General features: G+C 36.9%; 1 protein-coding gene across 1 annotated transcript in view; it reads right to left on the reverse strand.

Annotated features, from left to right (window-relative positions):
- Positions 1-1491: 1491 nt before the first annotated feature.
- The window catches only part of LOC149539028 (uncharacterized), a 35915-nt gene continuing 12326 nt past the window's right edge, over positions 1492-25080 (reverse strand). The window contains exons 2-3 of the mRNA XM_089800386.1: positions 20597-20675; positions 1492-2012 (exon numbers count right to left, since the gene is read on the reverse strand). Of these exons, the coding sequence (XP_089656512.1) occupies positions 1714-2012; positions 20597-20669 (372 nt within the window). The 5' untranslated portion in view covers positions 20670-20675 and the 3' untranslated portion in view covers positions 1492-1713. The remainder of the gene's footprint in view (positions 2013-20596; positions 20676-25080) is intronic.

Genomic DNA, 25080 nt, shown 5'->3' on the forward strand with positions numbered 1-25080 from the left:
CAACATTGTTCAAAATGTAATAGGAAATTTAATGTTATGTTTTAAATGCTTTTAGTTTTTGAAGTTTGTAATAACGTCCTACATGTGGTGGCATACCTAGAGTAGCAGTTCGATAAGCTCTCCAGATATAGCCACCTAGGACCAGGTGTGTGGATCTTAAATTAGAATAATTTTTTTTAGTTCGTAGGTGGAGTGTTTAATGATTTTTAGAATCCAATAATAGGTAGTAGGCAGTTTTTGGAATATTCCTGACTTAGAAAACGACTGTCTAATATTGGTAGAAAAAACGTTTCAGATTCTTATCCTTTTTTTGGATAGAAGACGTTCTTCTTTTCTAAAATAAGAAGAAAACGTTTCACATCCTTTAATAGGAAAAAGAAAGTCAGTTTTAAGGGGAGCAGGTCAGCTATGTAAGACACGAATCGAATTTGGAAAAATATGGAATGTTTTTTTCATTTTGTCTTTGTGCAAGTTTTCGATGGTCTGAGTTTTGAACGGATTTTTCTAATCTTCTCACTGAAAACAAGTTGATAGTTTGCAGAAGATTAAAAAGTTTTAGTTTTGGGTCGAATTCAGTATGTTTGCAGAAAATTAGTCTCAGTGCATGAGTAATATCTCCCAAATGCACCGTTGGATTTTCATGAGCTTTGGATATGTTATTATAGGCCTAATTACGCCCATCTTCACCAGAGCGATTGAAGAGTTTTGATCTGGTTCAAGAGTTATTCATGTCTAAGTGCAAGCCTATCTAGAGACAGCAAGAAGCAATGTTTTGCACAAAAATGTACTCTGATGCAAGGTCAATATCTCAAGTTTGAACCGTTGGATTTCTCTCAAATTTTTATATGTTGTTTGAAACCTAGTTACACAAAATATCAACGGTTGGATTGAGAAAATATTGTCTGGTTCAAAAGTTATACATGTTTGTTCACGGGTCTATCTAGAGACAGCAAGAAGCAATGTTTTGCAAAAAAATGTACTCTGATGCGTGGTCAATATCTCGGGTTTGAACCGTTGGATTTCTCTAAAAAAATTATATGTTGTTTGAAACCTAGTTACGCCAAATCTCAACGGTTGGATTGAGTAAATCTTTTCTGGTTCAAAAGTTATTCATGTCTGAGTGCAGGTCTATCCAGAGGCAGCAAGAAGAAATTTTTAGGGGGATTTATTTTCAAAATTTTGTTTATTGAATCTAGTGGATGGTTATAGGAGTCTTATGAGTTGAGTCTAAGGTATCTCTGGTTGTGTTTTCATAATAATAATAATGATAAGAACAATTGGTTCAAATCAAAATGGGTGGTTATAATATATCGTGTGTGATCCTGAAGGTTGTAGACGCCCCTTGAAGCAACTCAGTTGAGTGATTGATTCCTCCTGAGTTTTCCAAGGTGTGGCTCTGCATCAAACTGATCCACCCCTATATTGTTTGATTCACATTTAAACTTATTATCTTCAAATGGCATTTCGAAAAAAGCATAAGATTCTCATGAGTTCATGCTAAAGGTCATTATACTATTTCATGGAAAATGTTTGAGTAAAATGTGGAGAGAGGATAATCAACAAAAGGAATATTTTACAACCATTCTTCGAATAAAAACTTACGACATTTGCAACAATGCCAATTAATCCTATCAAATTTGTGAACTTGAGCCAGCTGCAAATGTAGTATACAAAGTAGACACCAATAAAAGTTGTTGACCAAATTCAAAGGTCCTATTTGTGCTTCTTTGTTCCCTCGAGAAGTTTATTTGGCTTTGGATCATCTTCTTCAGATGAGTTATCTTGGACATCATCAGGCACATCTGCTGGAGCATTATGACGAACTAGATAATCCTTAAACGTACTCATGCACTGTTCTTTAAGTTCAACCAGCATATCTGAAAGGAGTCTGTCATGTTGGGAAACACTAAAATCATACTGTTCAGAGCCAAGACACAAACTGGCTTTCCCAGAAAGTTGAGGTACCATATTTAAGCCGTGACTATCCATATGAGTTAGGTGACAATGAGATGCTGCAAAACATACCAAATTAGAGTTAAGAATAAATAATGTTTGCAATTCACACAAGCATATTTATTATTTACAATTTATAGACTTATTGTGCCAAAAGTATTAAATAAGAGAAACCAGTGAACAATATTGTGTTGTCTCTTGCACATAATATTAAGTTCTGGATACAAGGGGAAAAAATGGAATTTTGAAAAGAATGAAGCTTTTGGCTTTTTTCCACCTTTCATTCTGGCTTAAAAAGAAGAAAATTTAAAGAATGTTAATGTCATAGCTCTCCACTCTCCTTGCCAGAACAAGCTCACAAAATATAACTGTATGACTTGACAACGAAAAACATCACAAATGGACATCATAGTTGCAAGATTTAGACTTGGCAAACCAGTTTATGACTCAAAGCTGGCAGAAAAGCTCAGACAAAAGAGCAATTTTTCAAAACTAATATGTAATTGATTCTAATGCCCTTTTTTTATATTCAATTGTCTTCCTGTTCTTTAGCATACTTACAAATCTGACAGTTCAATTCACAAGTCTTGGCTGTCAGATTCATTGTGTAAGTTAAGGCTTCTAACCGTACAAGAGTGTCTCAGGTCAGAACTTGGCAAGTACTCACCAAGACTTGGTCAAGATGGTGGATATTGTGATTAATGTTAGCCGGAATGGGCACCAAAAATGGTTCCCTGATGTCAAACTAAAATTTCTAATGCCACCTGCAATAGAACTCATTTTCTCACTTAAACCGAGGTCAAACAAATTCTTGTTTGCTAATGTAGTCCAAAATCCTTTAAGGTGAATATAATTTCAAATCCTTTGGAATAACCTGTTTTCTGAGGCTTTATCTTGTTTCACATCACTCTTCCACCAAGAACACATGTACGATTTATGTAAAAAAATTGTACTTGTTCAATAATCAATATTTACCAAAACAGGCCAACAAAAAATGTCTTGCCCTGACCAAGCATATGCTGCAGTTGAAACAGTCAGTGCAAGACTTGGGAAGAACTGAAAAAAAACTGATAGATTGAAGAAAGGATATGTACAAACTGGAATACCTTTACATCAGCAAAGGAACAGACAATCTAAAGCTGACAAATCATACAAAGCAGTCATGCAAATTCCAACAGTAAGACATAAGGGAGCATAAACTAAATACAAGTTAAAACAATGAAGCAATGATGACAAGCTCACACATAAAAAATAAGAACAAAAGGTTAATGAAAATTTACAACCACTAAATTCATTTATTAGGAAGAAATTTCACAATCACTTCTAAGTGTAATCATAGCATGTGATTCCACCAGCCAAGGGCTGAGGAGTCCAGGGATAGAAATTATACAATCCATGCAACATACACATCATTTCTTGAAAATTGCATGAAAATTACAAGAAAACAAAGGGATAAAAGTTATAACTTATTTCAGACATGTAGAAAACTCCAGTAAAGGTAAACATATATCCATGTTTAGACACTCACATGTAGAATGCTTGATTAAAGAATGAACATTCAAGCTTAATAATTCCAAAAATAAAGAGGGAATTTCAACTTTTTAACCATAGTTACCATATTCCAATAGTATGACTCCTCCAGCTCATGATTAGAGTGATAGCCACCCCTGGATGTGGATTTTTTGCAAACTCTTCTTTTTTCAGAAAATCTTCTTTATTTGGGTTTTTCCTGATTTTTTTGAGGTTTTACATTTTTTTTGGTTTTTTGGCTTTTGTTGATAAGGTACTGAAAGAACAAAAACAATAAAACAACACAGCAAGCAAAGAGGAATTCAATCTAATTTTTTCTTTTTTTCCAAAATGCTACAAGACCATAACAGGCTGTTTTATGGATCTGGGTACACTTGAACTGTACAAAATGAATTGATGTTGATATGAGTCTCCTGTTTCCTCCTACACCAATGTACAAGATGCTGTTGTAGATTTGTTTCCTCTGAACTATATGCTAAATTCTGCAACTGTATGCTTCCATTAAGTAGAAGAAGATTTGCTAAGTCGATACTAGACTGGCACTACTGATGATTGTTTGCATTTTCCCCTAGAGCATTCTGACCAAACCCTTGCTGATTAAAAAATACTGATTCTATGTCCAAATCGACCGAGTTTTATGAACTGATCTGCTATTTCCTTCCTTAACGTCCAAGCTGGGAGAATTAGAATCTAACCTATACTGTATGGATAAGGATGGGAGTCTGGGAATTGATAAATTTTAAAATTTGCCTTCCAAAGCACTGATCTGCAATTTGCTAAATAATATTTGTCTTCTCAATCTGATCTGATCAAACTCCCCAAAATTTTGATGCCAAGATGAAACAAATGCTGATCTGTGTTGTATCCAGTCACCTCAGGGGCTACGTCCAACTCTGAATTTTTCCTGGAAGCTTGATTGCTGTTCAAACCCTTACAAAGCTCAAACCACAATTGTTGATATGAGAAAACAATAACCTGTGTCCTCGCAAATGGCTGCCAGTAACTTCTTTTATCTCATTTTGCCCTTTCCCTCCAAGAAAGTTTGAACTTTCTTGGTCATCTTTATTAATTTTTATTAAACTTTATGAAATATCAAATAAACCTTTCCCTCGAGTAAATTAAACCATGAGGGTTATTTGCTTGCTTATTAAACACCTTTTAAGTTGCAATGTATAACTTGTTGCCTAGGAGATTGTGTCATGGTGACATTTGTATTATTATTTATTATTTTTCCCCTAACTCACCATTATGACTTATTTTCAATAAGTAATATAATACTGAAGTAAACTTTACTATTCCCAAATGTATTTATAAATTCACAATCTAGACTCCAAACTGGATTCTGATTTTTAGCACCAGTCCACGGATGATGTTTGACCACTGTCAGCTAACAGTCTCCCACTAAAATTTAGGGATCCTTCCTAAGAAATAGGAATCGCACGCAAAGTCTCTAGCAGAGCTCCCCTGGCACATTCAAGTTAACTCGCAGTCAATTCCTAAAATCTGAGACTGTCCTAAACTGTCCAAGATGGTCCATAAAGCCCGTGTGGCTCCACAAACCCCTGAATGGGCCTTCTGTTAGCCTATCAGAACTCATATAATAGGCCAACCTCCACTAACATCTGAACTGCCTAAGGAGGGGGCATTACAATTATCCTAAGTTGCTGGTTCAACTTCGGGTTCAAAAACAGGTTTTACGAACCGATTTACTGGTAAGGCAAAATTTTGAAGTGGGGTTTGGGTTCATTTGGGTTCGTTATTACAAAACATGTAAAAATCACACACACACAAACACGTATATGTATATATTACATGTATGTGTGTGTGTGTGTGTGTGTGTGTGTGTGTGTTTGCAGCCTAGAAATATGAATTAAGATTCAAATGTCACATAGTTTCATATGAACACCAAAAACACCATAAACTTGTAATCAAAACACTAACATTGTGCTCTTGAAACCTCCATTGTTTGTTGTTCTCTCTTGGCCCCACTATGATCGCACTTTCACTGTTGATGACATGTTTGTCACTGATTATGGAGCTTTCAAACTGCTTTTCAAAATGCTTCTTAGTATTGAGATATTCCTTGATATCAAGATATCACTATTGACCCCTCCATTTACTGCTTGTGTATTGTCTTCCTTCATGACAGTAATTACACTGTCATCAGCAATTTTTACCACAAGATCACTGTTTCTAGTCATTCCTGAGACCTGTTTTGGAGACATCTCTATCACTGCCATCAACATCTTAAGCAATGGTTTTTATGATTATCACAATCATGCCCTCAACAACTCTGCGTTAAAAAACATATTTTCTACACTTTTTTGCCCTAATTCGTCATCAATCTACCAAGCATCCCTAGGTTCATCCTGGACAAACTGGTCCACCTGACAGTGAACCCTGGTTGAACCCAAAGTCAAACTGAACCAGGATCCGTACTCCGTTCAAACCAGATCAGTACCAGGCGCTCAGACCAGTAAAACTATTAACAAAGTATGTCAAGCATGCATCACGGGTGCACGATCAGTAAGCATCTTGTGTATGGATCATATACTTGCTGGAACCTATATTACCAAAAATACAAAACAAAACCAAAACAAGATTGATCTGAGAAACAGGGGTCAATAAATATTTAAGATCCTTTATACACTTATGATTCTTGAACTATTCTACCAGGAAAACTTCTTGTAATAGATTAAATCATCATTAACCCCTAAGTTGAATGACCATAAACTTTGGGATGAAAAAATGGACTGCAAAACTAAGAACCAAAACTGATAAACTATGTAGCAAGATCAACAGATGGGCTCCAAAACACCCTACAAAAAAAGAAATCTATAAACCGTGTCACTGAAATGAAATTATTGTGCTTGGTCTCTGGATAAAGAGAAAGTTTTTGCAAGCAATTTCAAGAATGATATCAAATACTAAAAAATTATTTAATATCTTTAATAATTGTTGATACGTTTGGAAGTGGCTCAATATTTCTGATGGTGGTTTGCTCATTTTATTCTGTTAAACTTTCTAGGAAGTCTAGCAAAAGTTTATTTTTAAAACAAGAAATTGGAAATATGCAAGAAAACCCTGCCCCACAATCCAGCTATTGATAACTCAGCAGTTTAAATAGGATCATAACATAATCACATGTTTTATGTCAGAGGCTATTATGGTTTTGTGAAAAGTTTCAAGATGGGTTGCAGAATTAAGGAAGGTCAATATTTGATTTTGGTCTTGTTAATGTGTTAGTGTCAGAATACATTGTTTCCTGTCTACATGTTGTAATTGAAGGGTGATAAATTTATGTTAGTGCTTGTTCACTACAGGCAAACCATCAGATTTTTTGCCTTCCCTACCTAGATGATAAGCTCTTATCATCACCCCTGAGCACACTACATATTCTGTACATTACAGAATTCATTTTCTATTGATGCAAGAATGGCCTTGCATATAAATGAATCAACACCTCTTAATAGACCTCCAGCCGGCTTTGTTTTTTTGGCGCCAAGAATAGGATCAGACCTATTAATTATACATGTTGCATTCATATAGGTCTTGCCCAATTACATAACTGCAAGTTACATGAATCGCCCAGATAGGGCCAGACCCAATTAAGGATTGAAATGACAAAGTTCATTAGCAACATGGCTAAGGCCATCAGGGCAATTAACCATTACGTGTACTAGGTCAGCCTTAGAAAGGATCCGGCCTAGCTACACATCAACACTACCTCTTAGCTAGGGAGGGTTCCTTCAATATCCGAGTAACATAGTGACAATCATCATGGCTACTCCCATGAAAATGCAAGTGAACATAACCACCATGGCTACTCCCAAAGGGTGGATCTATTGTGGCTTCTTCCATGAATTGAAACACAAGTGTTCAACACAGAAATGATGACGTTCACCTTGGATACCCCCAAAGGGTGAATAAACAAAAGTGCTACATTATGGAATCTCTTCCATGACATCCACCATGCCTACTCGCAAAGCGTGGATCTGCCATACCTACTCGCAAAGGGTGGAATGAGAGCTTTCACCTCAAACTCCTCCTAGAGAAGAATGCATCTCCCCTATGCCTACTCGCAAAGGGTGGATCCACCATTCCTACTCGCAGAGTGTAGAATGAGGACTTTCACCTTAGACAACTCCTAAAGAAGAATGCATCTCCACCATGCCTACTCACACAAGGTGGATACACCATACCAACTCGCAGAGGGTGGAACGAGGGCTTTCACCTCAAACTTCTCCCAGAGAAGAATGCATTTCCACCATGCCTACTCACAGAGGATGGATCCATCATACCTACTTGCTAAGTATGGAACGAGGGATTTCACCTCAAACTTCTCCCAAAGAAGAATGCATTTTCAAGGGCTTGCACCTCAAGCTTCTCCCAAAGAAGAATGCAATATCAAGGGCTTGCACTTGAAACTTCTCAAACAAAGAAAAATGCATTAACAAGGGATTGCACCTCAAACTTCTTATCGAAGAACTCATTAACAAGGGATTGCACCTCGAACTTCTCCCTCATGGAGAAGAACTCATTAACAACGCATAAAAGACCATCTGAAAGTCGAGTCTCCCACCCAACAAGGGTAGCAATCTCATAGCTTTGATTAACACAATACCAAGAAATTGGCTCCAACATTTGTCCAACAATGACCTTTTGCAGTCACATTAATACACAGGCTTGTTGATCCTCTACAAAGGACTTGGCATTCTACATCTGCCATTAAAGCTCCCCCTGAATCTGATTTCTACAGCTGAAGAGTCTCCCTCATAATCTCATTTCTTCCTCTTCGAAGAAACTAATCATGATAAAAATCTGCATAGGTTCTTTCTCTTTGAAGTTATGTGCCACCAATTCAATCCCATGGCTGCAAGCAGCATCCCCAAGTTCATTTCTATAGCCTGCATGACTTTGCATGAAATCTCTCATCACCCCGTCACTTCTTGATCCATCTTAGAAGCATCTATTTTCCTAAATTTTCTCATATTCCACCAAAGATCTTTCAACATCACAAAATTGTAGAGAAGGAAGAGAGTGAAAAGTTCAAAACAAAAAACATCCTCCAAGGCTCTTCAGCTACACATTCTTATAAGAATTCCTCAATTCTTGCATCTCTTAAATTCCAATTTTCCTATTTTGATTAAGGATCTTAACTACGCCCAGTCTGATACCATGTAATTTTAAGTATTGCTCATTAACCATAGGCAAGCCATCAAATAATCAGCTCTTATCATCACCCCTCAAGCACACTAAATATTCAGTACATGGGAAAAATTCATTTTCAATTGATGCAAGAATGGCCTTGCATATATATGAATCAACACCTCTTAATAGACTTCCAATCGACCTTGTAGTTTCAGCATTAAGAATAGGATCAGGCCTATTAATTACAAGTTACATTCATATAGGTCTTGCCTGATACAATGGGCCTTTCCCAATAACATAATTACAAGTTACATGAATCGCCCAAATAGGGCCAGACCCAATTAAGGATTGAAATGACAAAGTTCATTAGAAACATGGCTAAGGCCGCCAAGCCAATTAGCAATTAGGTGTACTAGGTCACCCTAGAAGAAATTTGACCTCGCCACATATCAACAAACCCTCTTAGTTAGGAAGGAATCCTTCAATATATGAGTTACATAGTGACAACTATAATGGCTACTACCATGAAAATGCAAGTGAACATAGCCACCATGGCTACTCCCAAAGGGTGGGTCCATCATGGCTACTTCCATGAATGGAAACACAAGTGCTCATCACAAAAATGTCATGACATTCACCTTGGCTACTCCTAGAGGATTAATAAACAAAAGTGCTACATCATGGAATTTGTTCCATGACGTCCACCATGCCTACTTGCAAAGGGTGGATCCACCAAACCTACTCACAAAGGGTGAAACAAGGGGTTTCACCTCAAACTTTTCCCAAAGAAGAATGCATCTCAACCATGCCTACCTGTAGACGGTGGATCCACCATAACTACTTGTAAAGGGTGGAACGAGGGCTTTCACCTGAGACTTCCCCCAAAGAAGAATGCATCTCTACCATGCTTACTCACAGAGGGTGGAATCTTGAGGGCTTTCACCTCAAACTTCTCCCCAAGAAGAATGCATCTCCACCATGTCTACTCAAAGAGGGTGGATCCACCATACCTACTCACAAAGAGTGGAACAAGGGCTTTCACCTCAAACTTCTCCCAGAGAAGAATACATTATCAAGGGCTTGCACCTCAAGCTTCTCCCAGAGAAGAATGCATTATTCAGGGCTTGCACCTCAAACTTCCCAAACAAAGAACAATGTATTAACAAGGGATTGCGCCTAAAATGTCTTCCTCTTCGAGAAGAACTCATTAACAAGGGTTACACCTCGAACTTCTCCCTCCCGAAGAACTAACAAGGGACTACACCTCGAACTTCTCCCTCATGGAGAACTCATTAACAATGTGAAAGTCAAGACTCCCTCTCAATAAGGGCAGCATTCTCATAGCTTTGATTAACATGATACCAGGAAATTGGCTCCAATGTTTGACCATCAATGAGCTTTTGCAGTCACACTGCAACACAAGCTTGTTGGTCCCTTGCAAAGCACTTGGCATTCTATATCTACCACTCAAGCTCCCTCTAAATCTGATTTCTACGACTGAATAGTCTCCCTATGAGTGTCATTTCTTTGTATTCGAAGAAACTAATCACAACAACAATTTGTATAGGTTCTTTCTCTTTAACGAAGTTTTGTGCTACCAATTTAATCCCTACAATCAGCATCCCCGTGTTCATTTCTATAGCCTGCATGATTTTGCAAGAAATCATTCATTGCTTCGTTGCTTCTCGATCCATCCTAGAAGCATTTGTTTGCCTAGTTTTTCTCACAATCCACCAAAGATCTTTCGCCATCACAAAGTTGTAGTATAGGAAGAGTGAAAAAATCGAACACTAGCACATCCTCCAAAGCTCTTCAGTTATACATTCTTATAAGAATCCCTCAATTCTTGCATCTCTTAAATTCCAATTTTCCTATTCTAATTGAGGATCTTTACTAGACCATCTCCGATACCATGTTAACAATAGGCAAACCATCAAATTTGTTGCCTTCCCAACCATAGATGATAAGCTCTTATCATCCACTCGAGCACGCTCATATTTTGTACATTGCATAATTCATTTTCTATTGATGCAAGATTGGCCTTGCATTTATATGAATCAATGCCTCTTAATAGACCTTTGTCCAGCCGTGTAGCTTTGGCACTAAGAATAGGATCAGAACCATTAATTACAAGTTACATTCATATAGGTCTTACCCCATTACATAATTGCAAGTTACATGAATCGCCAAAATAGGGCTAGACCCAATTAAGGATTGAAATGACAAGCAACAAGGCTAAGGGTGTTAGGCCAATTAGCTATTAGGTGTACTGAGTTGGCCCTAGATAGGATTCGACCTAGCTACACATCAACAAAGGGTACAAGGAAGAGTGAAATTTAACATTCTAGCTTCCTTTGTCAACTATCATCGTGATACATATTATTGTAGGGAATATCCAAAACATGATCGCATAAAGTTGATTGAATGAGAGTATTATTGCCTTCCGCGTTATGTTGATATTGTTGTGAAACTTCTCTTTGAGTAGTCATACAATAAAGAAGCCTCATAGCCAAGTGGGATAAAGTTTAAGACAATTTTCTTGGTAAGGCATTTTGTGCAGCTTCTAATTCAAGGGGAGCGTTTGTTTCAAATGTTGTTGGCTTTATCTAGAAAGATAAGTTGTCTAATTGTTGAGTAATATCGTTGGATCATAACTTCTACAAATGTACGGACCTTGCCTATTTTCTTTGAGATTATTTAGAGATGTATATTGTCTCAATCCTACAATGTACGATTTACTAGAGTTCCTATCCCATTGTGCCCTTGCCCTTTGATGCAGACTTGCTTTCGAAGATAGTGAACCCACTCTCAAGAATCATATTATCATCCTCACAATGAGGACACTTCATAACCATTCCTGGTTACCAAGGTTTCACCATTTATCTCATGGACCCCTATATGGACTATTCTACTCATGCAAACTTTGTCAAATGGCAACCAAGACTCAATGAAGACTAATAGACTTTATTACTAACTTGTCTAACCCAATTTATCCCTATTTGGGTCATCATTTGTGTCATAGCCAAATCCTGCACTAAATAGGATTGGGACACATATAGTTGACAATTAGGTATCCTAAACTAGTTTTCAGGGCTTAACTTTTAGAAACCCCAAAGGACCCCAACACCTAAACACATTCAAATGCTCTTTTTGGACAATTAACAAATTCGAAACTTTAAAAACTCAACATTTGACTAGCAAACCACCTATTGGGACAATAGGCCTAATAAGCCTAATTAGGACTTTGTAAAGCAACTACTAAAAATTGAGCTAAAGGTTTCAAACACAATTTGAATCTAGGTATGTCCTACTAAAACAACTCAATTTCACCAATCTCCAACCACCTTGCCACTCGTGTGCATCCACTATAGCACTAAACCATTAACTCCACTTTGGGAGTCGCATTAAGATGCACAACTAGGGCTTCAAATTTCTCCCAACTCCTTGCAAGTTTAAACATGAAACCAACTTTATTTGAGAGGGCATATCTTTTACTTGATATCCCCAAAAGGCCATTGAAACCTACTTGAGGATCTTCAAGTAATATGGCATTTTCTATAAAACCCTCACTAGACAAGGGTTTAGAACCAATCTTAGGAAAACGATCACAAATCACACTAGGACTTATCCAAATTCACCAAGTTTGATTCAAATAAAAGCTAACATCCTACTCTACAAGATAACACAAATATTTCTAGTTCATCAACACTTCAAAATCTACCTAAAACAACGAAAAGTTACAGGAAAACTCAAAAATATTGTGTATTACTTCCCCTCACTACTACTTGCTCACACAATTAATCAAAATCTATTTTAAAATTGTGTTGTGGTAGTTCATATTCCTTCTACCAATGATCCTTCACCCTCCATATTTGTTAGGTGAGAGATTCTTTACCTTTTGCATTGTTGTCAAAATACAATTTTGAAAACATTGCATGTTTTTGCCCTTTTGTTGATTCTTCGCCTTTTTGTGAATCTTTTGTCTAACTACCTTCTACTCAACTGAAACTCAACTAAACATCCTAAAGACACCTAGATATGACATCTAAGATTCTAAAGATCTTAGATCCAAGTTGGCATCAAGCTGCCACATGGACATACACACCTTAACTAACCTATAGCACTTCACGATTTGAATTAGAGATCCACAAACTGAAATTGTGACTTCAACGCTTTTTATACTCCATGGCATACCATGACTGTATTGTTTCAAGTATGTGCACTTACACAACCCTTTTAGGCACATCAATTATATACGATCTAAGAAATCTTAAATGGGCCCCCAGGTTCAAAAGTGACTCTTTCTGTTGTATTGCTTCCCCTTTAGCTCAGTTGGCCAAACTATTAAATGACAAAAAATGTCTATGTTTTGCTTTTTTATTCAAGTTGTAAAAGTCAAAAAGTTCACGAGTCTATAAAACATGCAAGCGCGAAACACTTAAGGAAGAAAGGGAGTTAAAGATAAATTTTATTCATGTCCAATAAGAGACAACAAAAGGCGCTAAAGGGACTGGCAAGAATAGTCAAAGGAACCATCCCATACTAAGGATACCAAACAGTGCCCCAAAACTGAAACATAAACAAAGAGAGGGACATAAAAGGGAAAAGAAATCCAAAATGTTGCTAAGGGTTTTGAACCACCGTGAAGAACCTCAAAACTACAGGATAAGCAAGAGGGCCGATCGAAACCTTGGTCATTTGAGAGTGATCCTAGAAATGGAAGGTCAGTAATAGTAGGAGCCTGTCCAAGGACTCATAGATCTAGAACAAGTGGCAAGGCCAAGCTGACACTTGGTACCGCTAGTTGAGTGAAGGCCTATGAAGAAGGAAGTAATGAGATGATCGGATTGAGGCATAGATGCTAGTGCTAGAGTGTATGATAACAAAGCATGTTGGTCTCTTGAATATAAAGGGCAAGGCACCTCTGATCAGCATATCTAAAGAAGGTGGAGAGCAACCGCACCTCCCTAAAGAGGAGGGAGAACCTCTCTCTTATCTGGTAGGATAAAGGGGAGCGTGAGATGAAGTGCTCCGTGGATTCAACCTCCCCGATGTTGCAAAGCTGACAAATCTTGTGAACCATGTCCATATGATGGACAATTTCACATCGAAGCCAATGTGAACCCACTCTAAGAGAACATGGGGGATCCAGAGGGAATGAGACCAGCATTAGGATAAATAGGAAGGAAAGACAATGAGTCAGTCCTTCAGCTCCAAAAAGTTCTCCACATAAAAGGCCATCTCAGGACAAAGACCCCTGTCGATGTTGACCCAAATAGTGCAAATGCACAACTTGTACATGCCATCATTGATGTACCTATTCAACTCTTGGTGGGGAGGAAGAAGATGAGGGAAGAGGCATCAAGAGAATACTAGAAGGGAGGGAAGCAATCCATCTCTATCCCAATGAACCCAAGAAGGGCCAAACCACCCACGAGCCCAACCAGAGGAAGAAGCAAAAGGAGTGATAGACTTCAAAGAGCAATAGGGAAGATAAAGATATATGTGACTCTCATCCCTTGAATTTGCGAAGTACCAAAGGGGATGAAGGTATCAAACTAGATCAATGATGGCATCTAGGCTTAAGGGTGAGCCCCAAACTCAGCAAGAATAATGTTGGGTGCGATGTATTGCCTACACCAAATGATGCACCGAAGGAGGAGAATATGAACCCTCTCAGCAGAAGCCTAATCAACATCCAACAATGAAGGACCAGCACTACCAAACCATAGAGAACAATAGGTCTAATAAGTGTGTATATAAGTGTCAACTAGAGCAATGTCTTGGAAGTGGCGTCAGAAATGCTATCACTCGAGAGGGCCAATGAATTGTGCCCCTTATTTATCTGTAGCTGAAGAGCAAGTCTCGTGGCAAAGAAGGGTAGGAGAGCTTGACACCCAAGGTATGTGTATGAGGAGATCTCCACCTCCAAACCTCTAGAAAGAAATAAAGGGTGAGAAGTCTTAAGTGCTATGAAGACCATCACCTTGGTCTTCCCCAAATTCACTGACGTGTGTCGCAACTCGCAAAAGGATGCAAGACCATCTAGCTATCTCTACAAACCCTCTAGAAAGGAGGCCAAAAGAACAACATGTATCTCTCTAGCTCGTCAATGTAGACACCAAATAGAGTAGGCAACAAGGGACAGTCTTGCTTAGCCCCAATAGTATTCCTAATGAAGTTGGAGAACCCAGAATGGGTCTTGAGACGACCTAAAACAACCTGATAGAGTCTTATAACAGCTACTAGAAGAGTCTCTGGAATATCAATATCTTGAAGCCTTTGAAAAAGAGTTGTCCTCGAAATAGAGTCAAAGGCTTTGTGGAAGTCCACAAAGTAACAATACACCTCCAAGAAGCAATGGCATGCTTCATTGATAATGCCCCAAAGAGTCATTGATATGATCCATTTTTTGATAGTCAGATCTAAAACTAGCCTGCCCTTTGGCATGGATATGACAACAATCCAACTCTCTCAAACGGAGATGAAGAGTGGTATGCCTCCTTGATAATGCCCTGAATAGTCAAGATATGATCTATAGTCTGATAGTCAAGTCTGAAACTGGCCAGCCCTTTGGCACAGATCAGACGATGATCCAACTCTCTCGAAAGAAGTATATGGAGAGTCATGGCGTTTAGAGGAGGTGTGCCCAAACATGATGATCTTGTAATTATGGGTGTCTGAAACAGGACCCACCTTGTGAGCTCATGGATGATGTGATGCGACCAAGGAGGGAAACCACTACAAACAACATAGTTAATGAGATCAACTAAATAGGACCCCATAACCGTGAAATAGTGTTTGAAGAACTTGGTTTGGAAACCTTCCTCATCAACCGCCATACTAGATTTCATAGATCTAACTACCTCACTAAGGGTGGTGTACATGAAAAGGTGACAATGAGGGGGGGTGTTACCTAGAAAGGATGTTGATTGAGAATGTCAAAGCACAGAGGTATGGGAGGCCACTAAACTATGGTCAAGCTCGGAGGGAAGGTCAGAATGGTGAGGGAAAAGGGTACACCTAAAGGACTTGGGGGAATGACGAAGGGAGGCCCGAAGATTACATCTATGTTGGGAAATGAAGTGGTGTTTCTTATAGTGTAGGAGATATGGGTAAGATGTCTTCAAGGAGGCATAGGAAGGGTGGTGGAGCAAGAAGGGTAACCACAAGGACTGATGAGAGGCTTTATAATCCTTATCGTACCATTTGTTCATGGGGCATGTATTCTTAGGCCTAGGCAAGTGGAATCAGGCAAGAAATGAGAGAAGGAAGACAAGGCGGCTTCCTAGATGGATGTGGACAAGCAAGAGAAGTTGTATGAGATGGTGGAGAAAGATGTCAGGAATGTTGTCAAAGATAACAATTGTTGAAGGAGTGAGGGTCAGGGGGAAGGGGGCAGGGAGTGAGGGGGTGCAAAGGATGGAGAGATGAAGCAAAGAATAGACAGCAAGAGACAGAGGGTAACAAAGAACTGGCTAATGGAAGGGATGAAGGACTACATGGAGAGAGCATAATCCACCATGAGGCTTACACGTAAAGAGGTGCGATCTAGGAAAACAGGATAAACCATTAAGTACCACCAAGTCCAAAGATTCACTAAGTTGTAAAAAACATTAGACATATTTGGTGATGGGACCACCCACATCCTTGAGTAACTTCTTGAGCCCCATATAAGTTGGATCGAAATCCTTAATACACAAAGTCAACGACCCAGTTATGAAGAGGAGTCTGCACAATTTGAGTCTTGGCATTGAAGTCCTTGAGGAGATTTTTCCCAATTGTAGAGAACTAGGTGATGTTGTCATAAAGGTCAAAGAAGGGGTCCCCAATTGAGCTATGGTGGATAGCATAGGGGGAGGACATCAGTGGAAAGTAGATAACTCCGAAAATGATATCTCTAATACAAGCAGTTATCTGACATAACTGAACCCGCATGAAATAAGCAAAGGCATCTAAAAGGACAATTGAAATCATACCACAGAGTCGATCACTAGTCAGGTAGGCAACCCCACCAAACCTCTGGGCCCCACCCAAACTCCTAGTCTCATTCCTATAGGCGGCATTTGATGAAAACCAGCAATAGTAGGAAGAGGGTGAATAGGGCTTCCATGTGTCTTAGTGAGAAATAGCATATACAAGGAACCCAAAGCATCTGAAGAAGAGTGAGTGAAGACCAAATCAAACCATTACAATTCCAACATCTAACCTATAAAGCTTGATTCTCTGGAACACCCCCAACAGCCAATCTCTTAGCAACCATCCAAAGGTAGCGGAAGCATCATTTGACAACAGTAGAGTGTGTGGATTCCCGCCCAGGGAGTGGGGAGAAGAGTCCCTGATAATAGCCTTGACTGTAAACAACAGTCTATTTGCCATTACGTCTAGCTGCTGCAACAAGTTCCCTAGAGTGTTTAAGTTCACCCACTTGTGTCTTTGTGAGGTCTTCGTCTCGGCAGACCTTCGTGGGCAATGGAAAAAGCTAATATTTGGGTTTAAGGGCACAAAGGCAGTCTAAAGGAGACCAGAAGCAATGCTCTATCTAGAATTATGACACTGGGAACAATGTAGTCGCCAAAGAAAGATGAACCAGACACCATGGGGTTTGCAAAGATCAAAAGGAGACCCTGTCCCTTAAGGTAAAGTTCAAGAGATCTCCTTGTATTCTCTTCAACAAATTTGCACTGAAGCAACTCTTAAATCCCAACCATAGGAGGACTATTATTATTGTTGTCACAAACATTAGTCAAGAACTTGAACTTATTTTCAGTCTCACGCCTAAGGAAGTCCTATAAAGTGACAATCTCAGACTATTTGACTATAATTTCTAAGATAGCTATATCTATCTCAGTAACTTGTACCATGCTCGCATTAAGAATCTTGAGGAGTTTAGTATTTTCTCTGCTAAAGAGGAAACCCTATTAGAAATCTCTTAAAGCAATCCTTTCAAGGACTGATTTTTGAATTCCAATTTGGTCATATAGTCGAGCATCTCCAATACAACACTATCTGCAGATGGGTTGCCCTGGTAACTTTAAAGGATAGTAAAGCACCGAAGGAGGGGATGCCTAGTGAGTCCATCAGGTGCAGCAGGAGCCACATAGCAATGAAGATGAAGAAAGAATAAGAAAGCCACGAGAACAAGCAAATGATCAAACCAAAGAGACAACTAGATTACACAAACAAAAGAAGAGCAAACATTCAAACCAAAGAAGACATGAACAAAAGAAACAAGGAAGCAAGGAAGCTCTCAGACAAGCAAGCACAAACCAAGCATGAACATGCAAAAGAAACCGTCTCTGAGACCAAGCATACACCCAAAAACCAAAACCAAGAAGACAACCACAAACACGAATGCAAAGGTCAAACACGAATGGAAGAAAGAAACTGAAGACCCAAGGCCAAAGGCCAAGAGACTAACAAAGACTATCATCAATGGGCACAGGCCAAGCGGCAAACAAAGAACTAGCACCAATGAGTGCAAAGGTTAGGGAAAAGACTCAACAATGACAACCGCAAAGGATCGATAGATGTAGAAGCTCGATGGAGAAGTAGAGGCAAGTGACAAATGCAAAGAAAACAATGACAAATGCAAGCAAGCACAATGACAACGCAAGAGTGACGATTTAGGCTCGATGATGGGTACGAGCACACGACGGGACAAAAAAAGAAAGTAGAAAAGGAGCTAGTTCCAAATTTCACAAAGTTTGCAGTTCAAAAACCTTGTGAAAGTGTGATTTAGTTCACAACTAATGAAAAGTTCCAACATAAAAGATTAAGGACAAAGTGTAATGAATTTTTAATTGTAGCAAAATGTGTTAAAGATGTATCACAAAGTTTTAAATGTCAATCTCTTTTGATATGTCACTTGTACGCAATAGACACAATATATATAGTCGATGGCCTTCACCTACCAAGTTGTTCTTGCACAATCTAAGCCCTCCAATTTTCGGTGAGATTCATCCATAGGAATCAATTTCACAATTAAACTATTGCCTGATTTTTCCAACTACCATGATGACCTTTTCCTTGCAGCTATTTTTGGTTGTAGCTGCTAAAAGTATTATAAATACAGGTTTTGAATTCATTTGTGGGAGTTGATAGCTAAGACATTTTCTAGATATCAGAAGTCTACAACAGAATCTAGGGCAAACACTGGAGGTCTAAGCTAGAAATGAAGAAATGCATGTACTAATGAGTAAGAAGCATACATATCTATAGACCAACATGCTCTAGTTGTCTCAATAGCAATTTGTAATGATTCAGAGAAGTGTATGGTCATAGTTGTACATACTCTCACTAAATTTGCAAGTGTCATTATAGTGGTTTGATGATGTCTGACAACACCTAAAGTATTACAAATGCTTTATAATCATCACACTATAGCATATGGGGGATTGTAATGCTGAGATGGATTATTAAGTATCTACATCACATGGATATTCATATGATATTTGATTATCATATAAACAAGAATCTACTTATATTGAATCTTGATACTTGCTGCATCTCATTCATCTTTGTTGTTTATGACTATGTTGCCCAATGGAGTAGGCACAAGTCTACAATGGTGAAAGATCAAACGACTTCCATTAAAATCACCCTCTATAATGTTAGCTGTGGGAAAAGAGTACAAGTAATTTAGATATACATATTTATGATTCAGTAAAGCAAACCAGGAAATACTTTCAAGCAAGCCTGGTGCAATATCCCCCCAAATAGGGATATTAGGAAAAATACAATATTTATAGAACTAGGGTAAAGAAAAATCTGAAACCATATTTGCTTATTAAAATTTTACAATAAACCCAAATTCATAATCAGATTAGAAGACTGATTTTTCTGCTAAGAGAAATAAATTTCTGAGTAATTTCAACCTAGAAAAAATACACGAAATTCTTTTAGTTCAGCCCAGAAATTTAAAAAATGAACACAATGATTTTTCTCTTATATTTATGGGAAAGAAGAATAAAGTATGCAGATTTAGGAGATTATTCTCATAAACTGTCCTTAGAAAAGGCTTCAAACACTTGTTGACCTTGTCAAACTCCCAATAAAGCAGCGCTAGGTCTAATAAACTTGTCCTTTTTGTTGTCCTCCTCAATGATGCTCGGAAATATTAAAGCAAAGAACATTGTTGAAGGCTATCAAAACATTTATGTCTGAATCAAACCCTTAACCCATGCAAGTTTGTCTTCAATAAAAGACTTCAAAAAAAAAATAGACTTCACAAATTTGGCCCAATTGTGAACTCCATCGTAAATCCAACACCATACAAAAAATCAACCCTTGTTGATCTATTTCTTCTGTCCTCGGCTTCACATAAAACATCACACAAATTCATTACATTAAATCCATAAAGTGTGCTATCTATATATCAGCAAACCTCCTTACGAAGAACACCAACCTTGACCCAAAAGATTAGGCCACATTTAGATTTTGAAAGGCCTCATTGAGTATTTGTCACAGCCGAAGATATTTATTTCATAGTTTGCAGACTCACACTCAGACAATAATTTGCAAGCCCAAAATTTTCAACTCAACAAAAGCTCAATAACTTAGAAAGTACTTATAATTATAATATTTTAAAAAATCAATTGTGAAACGTATTGAATTAAAAATTGACATCTCAAAAGAGAAAATGCATGGTTTTCTAACACACTCAACATGTGAAATACACATTTTAACCAACATTGATATTTATACTCATTCTTTTGTGTCTATAGAATCACGAAGGTTAAATTTGTGTTACCTCACCAAGCCAAAAAAAAAAAAAAGACAAAGTACTCTACAACTCAGAGAGTTCGCAAACTATGCTTTATTAATAAAGTGACTTATTTTATTACTTACACTTTATTTTTATAATGAAATTAATCAATCAAAGTCATCCCTTTTATAACAATATTAATTTTTCAGACAACTTAATTAACTAATTAACACAAGGGTATCGATTGTAAGTTACCACATTTGCCCTTGCAACCCAAATTCGAAAGCCAATTCGGTCCAAATTCAAATTCAGTTCGAATTCGATGCATATACTCCTGCAGATTGGTAAATTTGCTCATCATTCACTAGGAAGAACCCTGGACAACTACAGGGTAATTTTGCAACAAATGATGACAAAACACATCGAGCCAATATGGTTCCCAAAGCGAATGACCACTAACTTTGCTCGCTGTTGAATTTTCAGATTTTTTTTGTAAGTAAAATGACATTGATTTGTTGGTTGGTTTTGCGTTTTATAAAACATTTTACACATTCTCCTTTTTTATCATACATTCAAGAACTATATTGTTGGCGTTTTTCTTCAATGTCCAAAAGGCAAAAACATTATACTTTGCATCTAGAAATATTATCGTGCATCCAAAAGATAGGGCATAAACATTATACTTTGCATCCAGAAATATTATCATGCATCCAAAAGGCAGTCAGGTTACTCAAATGATAGTTTGTTCTACCGTTTTTCCTTCTAAATAGAGGTTACAGGTTATAGTTTTTTCTACCGTTTTTTCTTCTAAAGAGAGGTAATATTTAGAGATTACCATTACAGATTATATAGAACTGAGTCAACAAACCATTCGTGGTAGAGGCACATTCGACTCAAAGGCACACTAATATATACTAATAGTTTCAAACTTTATTATCTGCCATTCACGAGAATACTGACGTAATGAAATTTTGTTTATATTACGAGCCACCAAATCATACTAATACACAATATCATAATGTTTATTAAATTATTTATTAGCCATTTATGGAATTTCAACTCGATATCATACTGATACAAAGAATCCAAAAAGAAATAATAATATGAAATTGTTGTAATTTTGAACCCATCTTAGTAATTTTATTGTTGTTTTCACTTATTTAGCCGATAGGCTATATGTGGGAACTTTGGTCTTGTAAAATTACTTTTTTGGCCTGAAAATTGTCAGCCTTTGACCAGTAAATTGTCAGCCCTTGCTGTTAATAATTTTCCGACCAAATTTCATTTATTCCACTTTTAACTCTTGTTTTATCTATTTATTTAATTTAATTAGTTATCATCTACACTGTTAACTATTTGTTTTTCTTATTTATTTAGCTTAATTAGCTATTATCTCTACTATTAACTCTTATTTATAAATTTATTTATTTAACTTAATTAGTTATTATTGGTTGTTTATTTTTTTAAAGCAAAAATTATTTTATTTTAGTTAGAAATTATTTATAATTTAATTTATTGAGATGAGATTTTATTTAATTTATAATTTAATTTATTGAGATGAGATTTTATTTAATTTATAATTTATAATTTATCTCTAATTTTAACTCTTTCTTTTTTTCTTATTTATTTAGAAACTTAATTAGTTGTTATATCCACTTTTAACTCACATTTTTATTCCTTTTACTTATTTTTAAAATTGATTGAAGTTTTAGTTTTTAAATTATTTTATTTTATTTTTTAAATTAGTTTTGTTGATAGGATATTTGTGAGAGGAGTTGCTATTTTTTTACTATATTTTTATATTTCTCATATTAATTTTTCATAATAAACTTTTTGATAGAGATTTTTTTAAATGATTATTTTATTTATATATTTAAGCTGACAGACTTTAAATTAGTTTAGTTTTTAGTTTTTATAATTATTTTAGTTTATTTTTTACTATTCACTTTATACATGTTATTCTTTTTATTATAATTTATTAGTATATGATAAATTAAATAAATAATATTTATTTAGTTTATTGAAAGAATTAAATTTTGTTTTACTTAAATTAAAAATTAATTTTAATTTAATTTATGCACATTAAATAATAGTTTTAAAAAACATATTAGTAAAACCTATCGGCTGATTGTTGCAAGCACAAAAGCTTGGAACTACTAGTTTATTTTTGTTGTCTATTGTTTGTAGATCCTATCATTCTAAGAATGGCTGCAAATAGTTCTGGTACTAGAAACCCCCACTTCAAAATCGACAAATGCCCCCCAAAATGGAAATATGTGGAAATGGTTTGACCAATGCCAGGTGGAGGAGGTTATGTGTGTTAAAGTTTGTAGCTGCGATAGAGATCTTTATCTCTACTCATAAAGTGGAAATATGTTTGTTATGACCGTTATGGTCACCTTTAGCTGAATGAGACATTTGTGGGAATATTTAACTTAATATTATATAAAAAGACGTGCCATACGTCATGTGAAAAGGCATGCGTATGGAAATGTGAAGTGCTAATGTGTGGAAATATGAAGGGTCTTATTTTTGGGACTCAAAAAGACCTTTGTGTGAAAGATGAAGAGTCTAATACAATCTATTTATGTTACTGATTGGTATATTGTAAATCAATCAAGTGGAAGACTATGTACACTTGAATTCATATTATCAATAAAATGAATTTTTTTTGTGTGGCTAGGTTTTTCCCTTCATTTTCAAAGTTTTCCCAAGATATCTTGTGGTGTTGATTGTATCTCTTTTATGGTTTCTTTATTGTTGTTTATCATCTGATTTCTGGGCTCTATCTTTAACATTGTATCAGAGCTAGGTTCTGATGATAGCAATTAAGGATACTTGACATGACCGGTTTAATGCCCGATCAAATAAGATGATGAATTTTTTTCTTATTGTACAAGTATATTGTGTGGTGTTTTTAGCTCAATAGTGTTCGTCAGAATCACACTGCACCTATTTAATCCTGTGCAAACTTGGACGTCGGCTAGTCAGTTCCATCTGCTCAAACATTAGTTTTAAATCGACTCAACAGCAGAATATATGGGAGCTGCAGATTCAATATTTGGCAATATTAACCGGTGTCTCTTCTCTTTGCTGACTCAAATTCTTTTTTAAAGTCCATCCGATTTGTTTTGCAATCTGAGAAGCGTCAGGAGTTATCGGGGTGATTTTATTGTGACATTTTCTATCCCATTTTGTAACGGCAATAGTTATTTTTCTTCTGCTAATAATCTTCAATCTTTGCGCACCTCTTTCTCATATGATGGACATGTAACTGTCTGGCTTGAGAGAAGTCCGCAAAGGGAACAAATGGTTGTAGTTTTCAAAGCATCTTTGGCACGATGGTTCCATTTTTCCAATTCTTGGGCACTCTTTGATTGCGAACTCTGCCTTGCCTTCCTTCTTTTGTAGGATCCATTTCCAGAAACCATGATGGAGAAAAGAAAAAGCTGAATGTCGTCTCAAGAGTATATTCTGTCAATTTGTGCAGGCATCGGAATATGTTCTTGATTTTTCTGATTATCAAGCAATCAAGCTTTTGGTAGCATCGTATTTTACATTTTGTGCAGATCTGATGGTGCGAGGAAGAATGCTCGTGGTGTGTGAGGTTTTCTGGAGAGTGCTCGGGTCTGATGTTTTCCTTGCTCAACAGGAGTTAATCTTGCAATCTTTCGTCTTTTTTTAATTATTTTTTATGTGATATCGTGTTCTGATGTTCATCCATGTTTTTCTTACTGAGAAGATTAATCCTGTGTTTGTTGAGAATGCTCGGTTGGGAGTCACAGGAAGTAAGAGGAATGGATATATTGTTCAATCTATAACTATCACCGCTAGGTCAATAGCGTTTCTTTTGGAAGGTTAACAGTTGTCGGCATTCAAGCAACGTTCACATATTGTATGTTTTGGAAATCAAAGATGGGTGCATCAGTTACTCTAAAAGGATAGTAATGCATGCTGAGAAGAGTCTTTTGATAGCATTACCTTCTTTTCCCTAATCACCTGATTATTTTTGAGAATGATGCATTCTTCACTTTAATGCCTGGAGATTTGAAAATAGTTTCAGGCAAACTCGTGAGATGGTATTGTATATGACGTGCATGTTTTTCCTTTCAGTGTGCAGATGCCTGGAGTTGGTTTGTGCCTTCAGAAACAGTTTTCTTTCAGCGAGCAGATGCCTGAAGTTTTTTTCGTGCTTTCAGAAGTATTTTTCTTATCGGCGTGAGATCATACGGTTCATTGGTGGATGTCTTCAGTGTTATCTCTGCATATGCTAGTGTGCTCAATTCTGGAGATGGATGTACTCCCATACATATTAATATCTCTGATAGAGTTTGTGTCTTGCATTGGGTGTTCCTTTGAATTTTTTGGGATATTTAGTCTTCTGAGAGAAGGCGTATTTATCTAAAGGAATTTGTGCAGCTTGCTTCTATTAGTCATTCATACAGTTTGTGATTTCAGTGTGTAGAGTTTTTTTTAGCTGGAGCAGATCAGACTGTTAGTCTTTATCGTTTAAGTCTCTCTCAGCATATTTTATTTAATCTCTGTAGAAATTTTATCTTGGATACTTCAGTGGAAGTTTGTTTTGCCATAAGTCATTGAAGCTGATTCAAGTATTGTGAAAGACTCTGAAGATATTTCTTTATTAAATAATAAACGCATCATTTTTGTCTTCAATGAAGGAAGGATGCCTGCAGATTCTAGGATTTCATGCAAAAGTGGATGGATAAAGGAGCATACAA

This window comes from Cupressus sempervirens, chromosome 9 (assembly GCF_028749045.1).
Source record: "Cupressus sempervirens isolate cs-2001-9-10 chromosome 9, ASM2874904v1, whole genome shotgun sequence".
Lineage (NCBI taxonomy): Eukaryota > Viridiplantae > Streptophyta > Pinopsida > Cupressales > Cupressaceae > Cupressus > Cupressus sempervirens.